The sequence below is a fragment of the Polyodon spathula genome, chromosome 15 (genome assembly GCF_017654505.1).
Source record: "Polyodon spathula isolate WHYD16114869_AA chromosome 15, ASM1765450v1, whole genome shotgun sequence".
In the NCBI taxonomy this organism is placed as follows: domain Eukaryota; kingdom Metazoa; phylum Chordata; class Actinopteri; order Acipenseriformes; family Polyodontidae; genus Polyodon; species Polyodon spathula.
The window spans coordinates 3,155,706-3,173,535 of record NC_054548.1 but is presented as its reverse complement, the minus strand read 5'-3'; the positions used below and the strand labels follow the sequence as shown (position 1 = coordinate 3,173,535).

General features: G+C 41.9%; 1 protein-coding gene across 2 annotated transcripts in view; it reads right to left on the bottom strand.

The window, feature by feature from the left end:
• Positions 1 to 4,287: 4,287 nt before the first annotated feature.
• Positions 4,288 to 17,830, bottom strand: part of LOC121328062 (sodium/hydrogen exchanger 7-like) — a 39,211-nt gene continuing 25,668 nt past the window's right edge. The window contains exons 13-17 of one of the 2 annotated variants that reach the window (XM_041272533.1): positions 14,038 to 14,097; positions 12,159 to 12,222; positions 11,172 to 11,254; positions 9,318 to 9,423; positions 4,288 to 7,100 (exon numbers count right to left, since the gene is read on the bottom strand). In XM_041272533.1, coding sequence (XP_041128467.1) covers positions 6,861 to 7,100; positions 9,318 to 9,423; positions 11,172 to 11,254; positions 12,159 to 12,222; positions 14,038 to 14,097 — 553 coding nt within the window. In that variant the 3' untranslated portion in view covers positions 4,288 to 6,860. The remainder of the gene's footprint in view (positions 7,101 to 9,317; positions 9,424 to 11,171; positions 11,255 to 12,158; positions 12,223 to 14,037; positions 14,098 to 17,830) is intronic. The other variant, XM_041272534.1, reaches the window with a different exon arrangement.

Sequence of the window (17,830 nt, the reverse complement as noted above, 5' to 3'; positions counted from 1 at the left end):
CCTCTGTCCAGTTTGTGAACAGAGTAAAAGAACAGCACGGTGCTCCTCTGTCCAGTTTGTGAACAGAGTAAAAGAACAGCATGGTGCTCCTCTGTCCAGTTTGTGAACAGAGTAAAAGAACAGCACGGTGCTCCTCTGCCCAGTTTGGGTGCCTGGGTTCCAGATCAGAGAAACCAACAGGTACTAACTGGCACATCTGCAAGCAATCTAAAAGAGCAATTCAAACCGAACAATACTGCACACTGGTATTGTCACACCAGGTGTCCTGATTACTGTTTGAAGGCAGTATGTATTCTGTATAGGGTTTCTGATTTTCAATGTTTTACCCCTCCTTTCAAACTCTCCTTTAAGAATGCGGAACTATATTGATATTAAGATGAGTCGCTTTTGATTTGAAATAAAACAGTAAGACTTACAATTTAAAAGCCCATTTATTTGTTGTGTCAAAGGAAAAACTATTAATTAAATCAAATTTACTATTAAACACGTTTCTTAGTTGTGATTGAGATACACACCTTACTTTTTGAATTTTAAAATAGAGTAGAAATTAATTACGCATTGTATGCTAGAATATTATGAATGTATAAAAGATGTAATTTAAAATGAAAGCCTTAGGTGCGAGTGCTTGCTAACTCCCAGTCGTGAGAGCCTGTGATTGTGATGAAGTCCAGGGCCTTTCCTTGGGAATACTGGTTACTGGGAGAGTTGGGGGTCCAGCTGGTTTATAAACTCACCCGGCATTGCCCAGGGTGGAGGCTGTTATTGCTGTTAGAAATAAAACAAATACATGAATTTAAATATACCTGTGTTTGGTTCTTAACCTCATGCACTGCACCAAGGATTGCTAGAGAAATAACATGCACTGTAACCAATGGCACTGCTTGTTCCTGAGCATTAACCAATGGCACTGCTTGTTCCTACGCAGTAACCAATGGAATTGTTTGTTTCAGATGCTACAGGGAGAGGTTAGGGGTTCTTGCTCAAGCATAGGTACTGAGAGGGTCAGTTCTTGCTCAAGCGTAGGTATTGAGAGGGTCAGGGTCAGTTCTTGTTCAAGCGTAGGTACTGAGAGGGTCAGTTCTTGCTCAAGCGTAGGTACTGAGAGGGTCAGGGGCAGTTCTTGCTCAAGCGTAGGTACTGAGAGGGTCAGGGACAGTTCTTGCTCAAGCGTAGGTACTGAGAGGGTCAGGGGCAGTTCTTGCTCAAGCGTAGGTACTGAGAGGGTCAGGGTCAGTTCTTGTTCAAGCGTAGGTACTGAGAGGGTCAGTTCTTGCTCAAGCGTAGGTACTGAGAGGGTCAGGGTCAGTTCTTGCTCAAGCGTAGGTACTGAGAGGGTCAGGGGCAGTTTTTGCTCAAGCGTAGGTACTGAGAGGGTCAGGGTCAGTTCTTGTTCAAGCGTAGGTACTGAGAGGGTCAGGGTCAGTTCTTGCTCAAGCGTAGGTACTGAGGGGGTCAGGGGCAGTTCTTGTTCGTCAATTCCAATTCCATATCCCATTCCTTTTAATCAATTAGAACAGAAAAGCAGCTGGTGCCTTTCCCCAAGAACCTATTGCACATGAAAGGGAAAACTGCAATTAGCAGCATTCTGTTAAAATAAGCTTCTCATAGTGGCAACAAATTACTTAAATTGAAGTGAATGTTAATCAATTAAATTGGCTTAAAATGGAAGCAGTTGAACAAATAGCAACAATTATTAAATACCTCTACAATATAAATCCCAATTCCTTCTAAGGAACTTGAATTGGAATTGAAAAACAGGAATTGACCCCAACCCTGGGAACCAGTAATGCTGCTTGAAGAAATCTAATGTCTTGACACATGATCCCTTCAAGAGAACTCAAGACTTCTCTTCACACCTTCAAGAGAGCTCAATACTTCTCTTCACACCTTCAAGAGAACTCAAGACTTCTCTTCACACCTTCAAGAGAGCTCAATACTTCTCTTCACACCTTTAAGAGAACTCAATGTTTCCCTTCACACCTTCAAGAGAACTCAAGACTCCCCTTCACACCTTCAAGAGAACTCAAGACTCCCCTTCACACCTTCAAGAGAACTCAAGACTCCCCTTCACACCTTCAAGAGAACTCAAGACTTCCACTGGTGCCCTCTATTTGTTGCTACGGAAGTGAAATAGAACAGTGTATTACTAAGAACTCATAACAAAAATGTTTTTTATAACAGCAGTGAAACACAAATGATGTAGCATACTCAAACTCAGAACTTGAAATGGCAGCATGCTGGATTGTATTGCGCTGTGACACAGCTATCATGTCAAGCTCAGATTCTTTACCTAGTGCTGCAAGCCACTGACCTTTGCACTATGCTATGTCAATACGATGTGTTTCTGGCCCTGTCTCTAATCCTCAGCATGCCACCATTTATGCAGGAATCACCATGAAAGATAAACTGCTAAAGACTATGACAAAAAAAGACTATGAGAAGACTTTCCAAAAATAAATATAAATAAAATGTCAGCAGAAACTAAAAATGTCTTGTTTTTGTTATTGACTGAATAGCTGTTTTCTGGGTGTCTTATGAGGGATATAACATGAGGGATTGAACACAAGATTTTATTTTTGATGTGACACATCTGTTTAGTTTGATATTTATATAAGGGAGGTAGGTCATATTTAAGACTCAAGAGCAGTGTGTAAAACATACACAAGCAGAACACGCTCATCAATCTGAGACCAATGTTTATAATGTGGGAGTGGAGTACACACCAAACCCTGTGTTAAAAGAATGGATCCAAAACTCAAGAAAACATTGAAGACACTGAGAAAGATCTGTGGGTGAATCCACAAGATATACAGCAGACGCCGTGCCGGGCATCCACTGCCATTTCTTTTTTCGTTGGTTTTTTTTTTTTTTTTTACTTACAACCCAAATCCACAGCCAGCAATGCACAGTCACGCAAGTCAATTAAAAGCACAAAAAAACAAAACTCACCAACCTTATTCTATAGTTCACTAGACTTTCACAAAGGGTTAGGCTTTCTTTTCAAGGTCTGGTTTGACAACAACAGGGTGCGTCAAACGAGCAGCATTACTGTCCCCAGTACACACTGAATGAATCCTCTGGTCAGAGCTACTGTATGACAAGCAGCTTCAGGCTTTCCTTGTTTTAATAAGAAGACCGGACAGGTTGCTAAGTGTAACAGGCAGTTCTGTGCGATGCCCTGCTGTTATGGAATCTGTGAGAGGAAGTTGAAAGCTCTATAACCACAAAGTCAGCTGCACACCTGAGGGTGGGACTCGACTACCACCATGGTATAGTACCCAACATATTTGTCTAAGTGTTCAGTGGCTAGCGCTAGTCAGGTTGAGAGTGTGTTTCATTCACATACAGTCTTTGATGTGTAAGGTCTGTCATACAAAGAGTGAAAGAGAAAGCACACTCTCAGCTTGATTAGTGGCAGCCACTAAACACTTAAAAGCCCATTGTAACTCAATAAATCTAAATAAAACATGATATTAAAGCACTTAATCTGTTTGCATAGAACGTGTTGTGGTGTAAATGTTTTGAATGGTTTATCAAAAACACGCTGAAGTGCAAGATCTACACTCTAAATGTAGTTGAGATCAGCACTCAGTGAAATTCTAAATGTAGTTGAGATCAGCACTCAGTGAAATTCTAAATGTAGTTGAGATCAGCACTCAGTGAAATTCTAAATGTAGTTGAGATCAGCACTCAGTGAAATTCTAAGTGTAGTTGAGATCAGCACTCAGTGAAATTCTAGGTGTAGTTGAGATCAGCACTCAGTGAAATTCTAAGCGTAGTTGAGATCAGCACTCAGTGAAATTCTAAGTGTAGTTGAGATCAGCACTCAGTGAAATTCTAAGTGTAGTTGAGATCAGCACTCAGTGAAATTCTAAATGTAGTTGAGATCAGCACTCAGTGAAATTCTAAATGTAGTTGAGATCAGCACTCAGTGAAATTCTAAATGTAGTTGAGATCAGCACTCAGTGAAATTCTAAGTGTAGTTGAGATCAGCACTCAGTGAAATTCTAAGTGTAGTTGAGATCAGCACTCAGTGAAATTCTAAGTGTAGTTGAGATCAGCACTCAGTGAAATTCTAAGCGTAGTTGCTGCTAGGTTCCAGTGAGGAATTATAATGCCCATTACAGCTCCTCAAGGAGGGGGTTCTGTTCTCAAGGTAAGATTAAAAAAGAAATAAAATCATGCAGTGGCCGAGAGAACTAAAAAAAAAAAATCACTCAACACGAACATGGAACTGATCCTGCTGAAAGCACCCCCCCCCCCCCCAGTAAAATACCAGCGTGATGTACAGATTTTATTGACAGAGATAGAACACATGCAGAACAACTCAAGGAAACAAGGAAAGTCTTCCTGCACGTCCTGATGATCAGCAATAAGGAAGATTGAACTGCTATATTTACAGACTGGCACGGTTTGTGACACAGCACAGAATAAGAAGAGGGTTCGGAATTGTTTGCTGGGAGAGGGGCTGGTGGTTCCCACATGAATACCAGACAACAAAACATTGTATAGGCAGCTATAGACAAATTGACTGCACAGTCCTAAACCTAACTCTCGCTATCAGGAGTTAGCCAACTCTACCCAAAGGACAATCCCCTTCTAAAAGATGGAATCCATTAGGTTGTGTATAGCAATGTACGACTGGCTCCAACAATATTGGTGCTACCGCAAGAGAAGCAGCTTCTACTAGCTATTTGAAACAACGATTGTAGCAGAGATTGTAAGTGTTTTACTACAGACACACAGTACAAGCTTCATGGCTGCTCAGCAATGTTACCGAGATGTAGAAAACAAAGCCCTACCACGAAAGACAATAAAAATGACCACTGACCAGAAGGGGGGTCATTGAGTTTCTATGGTTTTTCGACAGCACTGAATTTACCAACATTTCTAAGGCCCACATTTAAAAAAAATATTGAACAATGAAAGTTACATGTAACCCATTAAAAAACTAAATCATCTTTTAGAATAACTTTGGCCTCACAAAGCTCTATTACTTTAAATAAATCATGAATGTCAATAAGAATAAATCAACAAGAGATGGAGATTATTATACAGTGATTTCCAGAGATCCAAGTGGAAAACTACACCTACAGTACATCTTGTAAGGTAGTACTGATATTACTGGCAAATGTTAAAAAATGGTCTATTCATTCTATTATCTGTAAGATTAAAACAACGTCATATTACTGTTTACAGACATGAAGCAGACATAAAAAAAAATCTAAATTAAAAATATCCTAATATTTTTGGAGCCCACTGTGTAATTATTAGCAATCCTACATTTCTACACACACCTATACAAATTGAAATTATTGTTAGTCGTACGATATATGTAGCTCTCATCCTCACTGTTTTACTTTCACTGATTATTAACGTTATTAAAAACTAGGTTCAAAAGAAAAGCTGCTAGAACACGCTGCAATATATGAGGACGAGACAGGATATTCATGTAATGAACAAGACACAATGACGTCACACTTGACTGCAGTCCAGTTGTAAAGTGCTTTAAGAGAGGACAGAAGAACCACACAGGAATAGATTTGCAAACCTGTTTACTCCAATTCGTCACTAGCGCAATTTCTATCTGAAAAACCAGGCATTACAAATTTAAAACCAATCAGAAACACCTTGACTACTTTAAAAAATGTACGATTAAAGACTGACTTGATTGTATCTGGTTTAGTAACTTTATTGGGTGTGTTTCTCCGTCTGGACGTCTTGGAGTAAACAGCTTTGAGATCATAGTTAGTTTCAGAGCACTGTGGCTGTAGACTGTAGTGTGCAGCTGGGATTGCAGTGCAGTTCTTGAGATGTTAAACCACAGTTACAGCCTGACAGCAGTCGAACTCAAGCCTGCAGTAGACGTGCCAATTGCAATGCATTGAAAGTGTATTTAAACGCCGTGGGTTTTTTAATGGGGAAGGCGAGTGCACAACAGCATTAGGCTTCCCAAGTCTCCACCCAACACAGTAAGACGCTGACTTGGACTGACAAAGCTTAACCGAGACCGCTGCATGATCAATTGGTTCCCTTTGTATCTTGTGGTTGTTGCTATTGCACAACAGAGCACTGCATGAAGCTTTATAGAACTGGGCTCATGCTTCTTGTATGCAGCTGATCAGGTTTACTACACAGAAACCGTTGCAAATTAGCCACAGACTTGTACTGTATTAATGCACATAGAGTGTATTAAACTTGCTGGGATAAAAGCAGGGTCAGAAGATGTCTGTGGTTCTTACATTCTGGAACATCTAATAATGGAGTTTCCGATAACAACATGATGTAATATTAGCCACAGCACTGGTTACATTAAAAAGGGGGTTACATTAATGGGGTTTGCATCATGCTTACATTGTACAGCTTCCAGTTTGCTAGCAGAGATTAACTACAGTAAGGCTCACAATGCAGCCCAGGCTTCACGACCAGCTAGGTGTTCCTCCTTTGAGACTCGGTCTCTTTCTTTTTTTTAGCAGCAATGTAAAATAACAAGGAGGACTGATTGATGTCACAAATGCGTTCTTCTGCCAGACACTTGAATGTAAATGAAATGTGGATCTCTAGCTCAGTTAAACAGTTCCTCTTTGCCTTCTAACCCACAGGAGCACATGGACGTGTCATCATTATTTTTACATGTTTTCAAAAAGGTTGTCACAAGTCCAACTACTGTATCTCCTTCACTGCTCAATATACATGAGCCACAGTCCTATCATATTAAGCTTGGTGGGAATGAAATGCTGCTGTTCTCTTACACCCTACCCTTTTCTAAAACAGGTTGAAAGTTTTTAACTGGCTGGGACCAGCATTCCTTTATTTCTTCATTGTCGGGGACAAGAGGCAGTCAGTCCCCGCTGCTCAGCTCAAGCGTGGTCCTCAATGGGAAACACCAGGCGAGTGCCTCGATGGATCAGCTCGGGGTCCCCCATCTCGAGCTCTCGCTCCAGAGCCTCTTCGGAGGTGCTCTTGGGTCTCGTGCCGGAGGAAGCCGAGTGGGAGCCAGAGGCCCCGTTGGCAGTAATGGCCGTGTCGCCGTACGCGAGCGTGAGGTCACCGTCATTCAGTACCAGGTCAGAGTCCGTGCCTCTCAGCTGCTCCTGGTTCTGGGGGCAAAGAGAAAGTGGGCAGTGAAGGGACGGGGTAGAACAGGGAGCGGGGACAGGGTAGAACAGGGGGCGGGGATGGGACAGCCAGCACACAGGGTTACGAAGGACACTGAAGAATCAGATGAAAGGTACTGCTGAGTAACAGTAGGTTTTGAACGTGCTGCAATATGCTGTGTTTTGCGAAGGTGTCAGAGTGACTTTGCTGTAGTATCCTCATGTCATGCAGGGGTGGATTGAGCCTTGCTGCTTGACTGGTTCATTAAATTCTTCAAGATACAATTCAAGATACACTGTGACCCTCCCCCCCCCCACCTCAATACATTTATAACATACTGGAGGAAATGCTCCTTTCGGTGCAGTTTGGAACACATTTTAAGCATCATACTAAGAGTAAAACTATAATAAGCAATACTTGGGAGTTCTTAAAATATGACAATAGTTTGTTAAAAGCTTCTGCCTGGTAGTCAGCCATTTCTGTTTTTTTTTTTGTTTTTTTGTAACCAATAGAAGATCTCCCTTTTCCACAGCTAGCCAATCAGAAATGACTGGGGTGGGACATAAACACTCCCTAGGTCAGCTATTGGAAACTCATTCTCGAATGTCGTTTGTGTGACTGGGATGTGTTTTGCGACTGGTTCACGTGAAGCGATGTGAACTGCTCTGAATCCACGGCTGTCATGTTAAACTATTTAATCATTTGTTTTATTGCTCTTCTTCAACACTGGACTGGGTAGTTAGGGTTGCAGGGGGATATTTAATAACCCCCTGCAACAACAAGACTGTATATATAAGCATCGCTCAGATATTTCACTGCGTTAAATGAGTACTGTACATTTCTTTAAAAAAACAAAAAAACATTTCCATTGGGGGAAGGTTACAGAGCAGATAAGAAACTTTTGAACACAGGAAATAATTTAATAGCTATTAATGCAGATAAATCATTTGACTAGACGAATCTAAACCAGCACTGTTGTGCCACTATTTTAAAGTTAATCCACACAAGCCCGGTTTGGTTTGTACCCTCTTTCCTAGCTCTAGCTCTTACAGGAAAGCAGAGCTGCATCAATCAAAGCCACCAGACCTTCAGTATGTTTTGCTTCACTCTGACTACAGTAAGCCATTTCTCAATACTGTACAGGAAAAGGAAGCGAGGGAGAGCCAAGTAACCATGCCAAAAATAACTATGAGTAGGCTTGAGGGCCCACTATGGGGAGAGTCTCATTAGATCCCTCAACAGTCATGGAAAGCTGAACTGTTGCACCAAACAGCAGCACCGGATTCATGTTCATGTGTTTTTTAATTCAGCAATTATTTTTCTAATTTTCTCCACAATTTGGTAAGCCCAATTATTGTTTATATTTCAATCCTGCTTACACACTCGGGAGAGACGAAGACGGACACACGCGTCCTCCTAAAAGTGTACCATCAGCCGTCCGCTTCTTTTCACTCTGCAGGCCTGCCATCAGCCACATCAGAGCTACGGCGTCGACCGTGGCCGACCTAAGCCCTCCCCCTCCCCCCCGGTGGAGCTTGACCAATCGTGCGCCACCCCCTGGGAACTCCCGTCCACGGGTCGGCAGTGGAATAGCTTGGACTCAAAATCGGTGACCTCCAGGCTATAGGGTGCATCCTGCACTCCACGCGGAGTGCCTTTACCGGATGCGCCACTCAGGAGCCCACGTTTAAATAATCTTAAACCTTCTCCAGCTCTGACCTCTTCCCACCACAGGGACAGGAAGCAGTTTGACCCATTCCTGTTTTTACTAAGAGTCACCTGAGCTTGTTATCTACACACGCTGTGGCTAACCAATCTTCTAGTAAAACCCTGGGGGACAGGTCACAATTTTAGAAACAGTCATCTTGATATAAAGAATAAAGGTTGTCTGTCTGTCTGTCTGTTCCTTTATGCATTCAGACCCCACAGGAGCCAGTGAAATATTGAAATACTGAAATATTGAATTTCCCTGGGGAACGGCAGATATTTCAGCTAATAACCTATAAACACTCAACAGCACTGAACTTAGAAATACTGAAAGAAGCTTTTTGCCTTTGAAAACATTGAAAAAAACAAAAGACTTCTAGTCAAAAATGAATCTGAATTTCTTTTAGTACTGCTAAAGGTATTTTCGGGTGTATGTTTATAGAAATATTCGGTACAACCCAGCGTATTAAGCAGTTTTTGAATGTGTCGACACCCCCTTCATGACAACTCACCTCGTAGGCCTGCGGACTGGTCAAGCACCGAGCTAGAGGCCTGCAGCATCCCGGCAGAGTGGCAGTCAGGGGGGGGCCGCTGTGCGTCAAGATCGGCTTCAGGTAACTGAAATTCTACAATCAAGGACATGAACTTTTCAAAAAGAACAACTGAGACTCAGACGGAACTTAAAATAAACAATCTGATAAAAAGCACTTCAGTTACATTCCTCTTCACACTGGTTCGGACTGATTTTTCACTCAAAAAAATGCAGGAATTTGATTAAAAGACACCTTAAAATAATGGCTGGATGTAGTAAACAAACAGCATGAATTCTATTTCACTAGAATGGAGATGGAGATGTCCTTTGACCTGATCGGCCAATAACATTGTTTCTAATCGCTAGTAAAGGATCTCGAATGTGAACCTTCAACCTGTGCAGTCTACGTTCCAAATCAATCTACAAAAATGCTAATTTTGGGCAATTTACCTTGTCCCCTAATTCAAATCCATGTTCTAGTACAACCTCTGAATGCTGTCTTTCAAACCGTGTACAGTCATCACTGTTGTCGCTCCACTCTCACTGCAATGTCCTTTTCTATTGTGTGCATCACTGTTGTAGCTCCACTCTCATTGCAATGTTCTTTTCTATTGTGTGCATCACTGTTGTCGCTCCACTCTCATTGCAATGTTCTTTTCTATTGTGTGCATCACTGTTGTCGCTCCACTCTCATTGCAATGTGCTTTTCTATTGTGTGCATCACTGTTGTCGCTCCACTCTCATTGCAATGCTCTTTTCTATTGTGTGCATCACTGTTGTCGCTCCACTCTCATTGCAATGTTCTTTTCTACTGTTTGGTGTTTGCAATCGTTATCAGAGGCTCTGCTGCTCCAATATGGAGTTTTATCATGTTCTCTAAATCTCTAAAGTCTTTCCCAGTTTCTGAGCGTGTCTGTTGAATCTGAGCTATCCTTACAAGGGCCTCATTGTACTTCCTGAAACAAACCTGGGGCAGATTGGTTTCTCTCACTGCGTGGGCGGGCTCCATACTTCAAAAGAGACAAAAAGAGCTTCCTCTGTGGGCTTTGAGTTACAAAGCCAGCTCAGTCACACAAGACGGTCTCTGCAGTGCTACACGCTTGATCTGTTCATATTAAAATCCCTCATTACACGCAAAACACTCTTCATGGCTCGACGGGCAAAACCTTGCAGACTTGTAAGAGATGGGCGTGTTACATAGACAGGTACATTGTCTTCTCACTGTCACAAACACCTTTTAGTCTTGAGTGCAGTTTCACTTCATGGTGTAATGAAGTAGATTCCTTATCATTAATTTCCAGGTACTTTAGAAGAAAGGTTCCAGCTAACATCATGACACTAGAAATGTTGAGGGATATTAATGAATATTCATCTACAAGCTACCATCATGAACAAGCATGCCAGGATCATACATATACAACATTTTAAAAAGTAGATTGCCATCAAATAAATATTATTAAAAATGAGTCAATTAGATGCTTTTATCCAAAGCGACTTCCAGAGACTAGGGGGTGAACTATGCATCACAACTGTTGCTGCAGAGTCCCTCACAATGGGCTTCAATGGAATGGTACTATGCTTCCCCTATTAACTTTGAGGAGTGTTTTCAGAAGCATCCAGAGGCACATGGAAAATAATGATCTACTAGAGAATCGTAAAGAAAACACCCAATTGGATTTACAACAGGTAATATATTAAAACAGTAAGAAAATGTAGATTATATAAAAAGGAACGTTATTTAAGCAGGAACATAAAGCAACACACGGCGGCAGGTTATTAGAAGCAATTAGTAATTAACAGTAATTCTATTCTCTGATAAATAAATGAAGGATACTTGTGGTCAAAGCTGTACCACAATCGGAAAAGCCAGGCACTTTCTTGCTTGGTTTTGCTTCCACCTTCCGGTTGAGAACCGTCCTTTAGAAAGAAAAACAAAAAACAAATTATATATATTAGTGTTACTTGGGGAGAACATGCCAAAAAACAAAACAAACAAAAAAAACATAAACAACACTGTTTCGGCTGAACACCTAGGATGCAGACTGCATAGCACACTGGGCCTGAAAATGAGGCAACAGCTCAGAGAAACACTGCAGTTTTGAGCTGCACACAGTGTGGTCAGGAAGTGACACCTTTCAGCCTACAAAGAGTGGTTCTCGAATACGAAGAGAGACTTTTTACAGGTCAAGTGACTGAAAACACGACCACAGAGGAGAAATCTCTGCAAATGAGGTAATTCAAAATGAGGGGCAGGTGATGCCTTCTCTGCTAGACATCATCAAGGTCTCACATGTTGGCACGGATTCCTACAAAACTCCTACACTTCCTTTCATGAAGTCAGGAGCTGTACAGCTGTGTTTGTTTGGCCATTCCTCCGACGTGTACAGAGGAAATCAAATCCTGCATCAGCACACATGGATCTGCAGAGTCCTGCTGAAACCAGGCGGAGTCATTTCTAAATGCACAAACCCCAATTATTTTTTCACTATGCGCTTCGAGTTGCTGCCTTTTGCTGTCACCATTCTGACAGCACGCTATACAAACGAAGCCTCCAGGCTCTAGGTGTTAACAGGGATTTAGCTTCACAACACGCCCAGGCCGTGCAGACATTTCACACACAGCACGAGTTATTTCTAACTCGCCTACGGTATTTTAGGGGACTTCATTAATCCTAGTTTTGAGTTTAACTAAACTGAAAGCATTGTTTTATTAAACTTTGATTGAATTTTGCACAATGAAGCAGATGATGTCTGGTTTTGCTGTTGAACGGGATGGGGTGGTGGGAGACTGATGGAGGAGGTGGAGGAGAAGCTGGACTCACCCCTTGCAGTACTTGGAAGCTGTCACTGCAGCCCTGAAGATCCTGGTCAGGATCCACACCAACTCTATAAAAGAAAACGCAAAGAATAAGGATTGTGAAGAGACTGCTCATCTGCTCTGTGTGCTAGTAAAGCGCGGTCACCAAGCAGCGCTTTCCATTCCTCCACTGCACCAACGCTTTTCACTGCTCAGCAAGCAATCGGAGAAGAAGCCCCCCAGCAGACAGACACACTGAGTTTGTCGAGAAACCACATGTGTGCACTCAGCAGGGCTTTGTCAAGACTGAACATCATAACAGAGAATTAATGACTATGACAAAGTACAATCAGTCAATTAGCCTTAAGCACAGGTACAGACAGAATATCACAAAGTGTTTCTATAGAATCACTAAACAGGATACAGACAGAATATCACAAAGTGTTTCTATAGAATCACTAAACAGGATACAGACAGAATATCACAAAGTGTTTCTATAGAATCACTAAACAGGATACAGACAGAATATCACAAAGTGATTCTATAGAATCACTAAACAGGATACAGACAGAATATCATGAAGTGTTTCTATAGAATCTGAAGGGGGAGTTGTAGTTGTGGTGAACTGAAGTTATGACAGTTGGTGTTATTATTTCCAGTTCATAAAAGCATAAATTGTACAACCAAACTTGGTGAATGGCACTCCTTTGGAACAAAGCTCAGCTGCTATTAAGATGGTGCCAGTCTCCCAGCGGGTTGAAATCAGAAGAGAGGGTTGGCCGCTCTACACACAGGAGCTTCACTTCTTATAGAAAACAAGTTCTGTTTCTGTGGTTTGCCGGCAGTAACTTCATCTCTCGAGATTTGCAGTTCTGAAAGTGTCATGGTTTAGAAAGGTGCCCTATTATCACAAACACAACAACACAACTTTCCACCCTGTTCAGACACACAGGGGTGTACAATACCAAAAAAGGGACCCCTATCTTCCAAACAGTAACTGCGCCGTGTTTAAAACACAGCCAGGAGACTTCAGATATTTAATAGAGCAGGCTGCTAACTGACAGCACACTTTCAAGAGGATAAAAGTGTCGTGATGTGCTTCTACCTGCAAAGGGTCCGGGAAATGGGTTCATTGTGAGGCCGACACTCTGTTCAGAAATGAGCAGGCCAGACCAATCAGTGCACTTACAAACCAAGAAGAAAAAACGTGCTCAGGAAAAACATACAAACAAATGAACCAGGTGGAGATGTGCCCCCATTTACCACAGACGTTTGTGTTCCAGTGCACAGGACATGGTCTCCCCTGATAAGAACGCAGGCCGGTGTCCTGTTATGAATGTTCCAGTATTTGAAACTGAAATCACATACAAAGGGTTAAAAGAGGTGCTCAGGCTACTTGCTCTGACAGAAAAACCACCCTTAACCCTAACTCTATTCTGACACTGCACCGGGAAACAGGCTCATAAGATAAACACATTTTCTGAAACAGTAATTATTCTTGGTGTGAAAGGTTGCAACAATTTGTTTATTTTAAAGTGCTGTTTAATAACAAGACCTGTAAATGTTCCTTTCAGTCAAATGGCTCCGGTTTAAAAGGGGAACCCAACCAATCACAATCACTTAATAGCATGTTCCCATATAGCAAGAAACAAACTAGCTTTCCTTCCTTAGCACAAGTATTGCAGTACAGGAAACCAACGTTTCATGTCTGTTGTGACTGATCTTATCAGGGTTTAACCTCCACAGAAAACAAAGACCCCGCCCCTTGATGTGTGACGCAGCAGACAGAGGCAGATAAAGCATGCGTGATTCAGAACCGCTGGAACCAGAAAGCAGGGCGCCAGCTCGGAGTGGAGCGGGGTTAGAGCAAGACTGCTCTGAGAGACAGCGAGACAGAGCTTCACCTGAAGTATCTCCACTGTCCAGCGGGCTCCTCCTCCTGTGATGTGGTAGGGTCACCAACGCTGGTACAGTATGAAAAGAACAAACTAAAAAATAAATACCAGGCCAACATGACAATGCACAACTGATTTTAAAACAGGAGACATGGACTTCACTGAGGTACAAACTGAGGCCACGTGCACATGGTGTGTCAACAACTGTAGTTTCATTCTATAAGAATTCAAATAAGTGAAATACAAGCTGTCAGGATCCAAATGACCTACAGTATGAGGAAGTGTGCGCCCGTGTGTGTACTTTATATATATACATTAAATGACCTTACTGGTTTTGTACAGTATTTCTCACTATATTTGTCCTTGTATTGAATCAGAGGTGTGTTTTAAACCTGCAGTTTTCACATTGCCACTGAAAAAGTCCTGGATTGAGAGAAGGGGAAGCATGGGGTTCACACTAAAGTGCAAAGACTTCCCGAGCCCAGCAGGGAAGGCTGTGTTGTTAACGGCTGTGCCAGGAAGAGGAAGACCTGCTATCAAGTGACAAAAGCAGAAATGCAACCAAAGCTATTCCAGTAAAGTACACAGAGTCATTCAATATTATTGGACGTGAACGTGCAAAAGAGCATGCGTGAAAGCAGTGCGCTACACAAGCACAAACTACTGTGGAATTCCCTGAGTTACTGTGGATCGTCAATGGTTTCTTCAGGACGTGCTTTACTAGTGCATGTCTGTCATTTCTCCTCTTCATTTTAGTTTTCTGAATTTTCTTCAGTATCTTCAGTATTAATCAGTGTCTGGAGCTGCTGTCATGCCAGGGCAGTATGAATCAGTGTCTGGAGCTGCTGTCAGTTTTAGGGAAAGCACATTCAAGCACAGACAAGTTTCTCAATGTTAAATCTGTGTTATTATAGTAAACAAAACAGAGTGACCAGAAAACTGCAGGCATTGTTTAAATAAACGAAAAGGGCTAAAACACTTATGATGGTAACAATAAGGATAACAGGGACTGGAAACAAAAACAAACAAAAAGAATGTGCACGTCCTTCCACACCCCACCCATCAGGAGTGGAAGGATGTGTTCTTGTACATACGAGGAGGCACATCTAAGCTCAGCCTGTTCCTAGTAGCTCACTGATCTTTGTCATGTTAGGTCTTAAAGGATCCCAGTGATTCAGCATCAACATGGCTAGGTAACCCATTCCATGCCCTTCTCAGATGCAATGATGTTTTAACAGTGAGGTGACCAGAACTGGACACTGCATTCTGCATGTCTCAGCATAGCTTCCCTGCACTTGACTATTCAAACGGGTTCTATGAAGTGCTGTGACATTAGACCAGCAAACGCATGTCCCAAGTTCATCATCACAATCTGAAAAAGGAAACTGAGAATTGGCAAAAGCAGCACAATCTGGGCTATTTCAAAATGGTCATTAGACATTTTTTTTTTTTTTTTTAATCACTGATATTAGTTCTATAAAAAAAAGTGTTATTTAATTGCTTGTATTCTTGCGTGCAATTTGAATATAAAAGACTTTGGAGCAGTATGAAAAACACTCTTCTTCCCAGTTGATAAAAGGCTGGTTATTTTCAAACTGGGAGACTAAACCCTTCTGGCAGTAACCTTTGCTGTCATTCACTGTATACAGCAGAGATATTTCTTTAGATGACAGTTATGCATTTATTATTAGTTTTTTAAATGCTGACATTTCTAATGATGAGGAAACCACAGCTGCAGTTTTAAGACCAGCATAGTGACATTTACAAAGGATGAATCCCTCACAGCTTTCACATCAATCGTAGAAAGACCAGGAAACTCTTGGCGGGGGGAGGGTGGGGTAAATGCAGGTTTATGAGATGAACACAAAGAGAATGGATTTTCTTGTTGGACATTTCCTTGAAGCCTTGTTAAAATAATGTTCAAAATGTATGGGGCTCAGCTGGTGTACTTAAAATGTCTTGTTCTACAGTACAAGAATAAAAAAAAACACATTTCTATTTTTTTCACCTGTTTTTAAACAAATGATGGAATATATAAATAGAAATAGAAAATATAAAAAGATGCAACTATACTTGATCCCAGATGGCTTGACCAAGGGACTTTACAAGAGGGAATGTCGAGGCCTCAGAGGAAGTACAGAGCCATCAGAACAGAACCCAAATCACACTCAAGATTCTAAACAACAAGAGCGCACTGGTTAAGATAACTGACGACCAAGATGCTCTTTAGGGCTGAATGAACACAAGGAAACCAATACACTGCAACATGAGTAACACGAGCATATTCATGGGTGCGAGAGTAACATGAGCCTCTTCCTTCATGGGTGGAAATGCAATATTAGAGCTGTCAGTATCATGAAGTAGATCACCAGGAGCTACAGCCACAGTATGTGCATGCATAGTAACAATGCAATATTAGAGCTGTCAGTGTCATGAAGTAGATCACCATGAGCTACAGCCACAGTATGTGCATACACAGTAACAATGCAATATTAGAGCTGTCAGTGTCATGAAGCAGATCACCATGAGCTACAGCCACAGTATGTGCATGCACAGTAACAATGCAATATTAGAGCTGTCAGTGTCATGAAGTAGATCACCATGAGCTACAGTCACAGTATGTGCATGCACAGTAACAATGCAATATTAGAGCTGTCAGTGTCATGAAGTAGATCACCATGAGCTACAGCCACAGTATGTGCATGCACAGTAACAATGCAATATTAGAGCTGTCAGTGTCATGAAGCAGATCACCATGAGCTACAGCCACAGTATGTGCATGCACAGTAACAATGCAATATTAGAGCTGTCAGTGTCATGAAGTAGATCACCATGAGCTACAGTCACAGTATGTGCATGCACAGTAACAATGCAATATTAGAGCTGTCAGTGTCATGAAGCAGATCACCATGAGCTACAGTCACAGTATGTGCATGCAGAGTAACAATGCAATATTAGAGCTGTCAGTGTCATGAAGCAGATCACCATGAGCTACAGTCACAGTATGTGCATGCACAGTAACAATGCAATATTAGAGCTGTCAGTGTCATGAAGCAGATCACCATGAGCTACAGTCACAGTATGTGCATGCACAGTAACAATGCAATATTAGAGCTGTCAGTGTCATGAAGCAGATCACCATGAGCTACAGTCACAGTATGTGCATGCACAGTAACAATGCAATATTAGAGCTGTCAGTGTCATGAAGCAGATCACCATGAGCTACAGTCACAGTATGTGCATGCACAGTAACAATGCAATATTAGGGTTGTTAGTATCATGAAGCAGATCACCAGGCGTAACAGTGCAAGTGTGGCACTCGTGAGTAGAGAACAGGCACCTCCATACAGCTGGATAAGCTGCTCTCTAGAAAGTGTGACCAGCAGACTGTATGTCCATTTGGGCTCCTCTGCTATACCCCTGTCATCAGGGGAGATAAGAATGCCATCTCTTCCCATGCTTGCTGTACTGCTTCATTCTATGGGAAACTGCTCACCAGATACGCTGCTTGGTTTTAATTTACATTTCAGACTTCAGAGATAAGTTTGTCAGCAGCCAGTAAATAAGGGTGTCAAAAGATGCACTTCTGTAAACACGACAAGCCTGAATGCTTGAGAGCGCCACCCTGTGGATAGCACTGCCATGGTTATAGGGAAGTGAATGTCTTCATTTCTACAGTCAGGTCAGCCGCATGCCCAGCCACACAGAGCATGAAGTGCACATGCGCATGCTGCAGAGACATGTACAGTACAATCACATAAATTAAACACACTCAGCTTGTGTGGTGACAATGAAGCCTGGG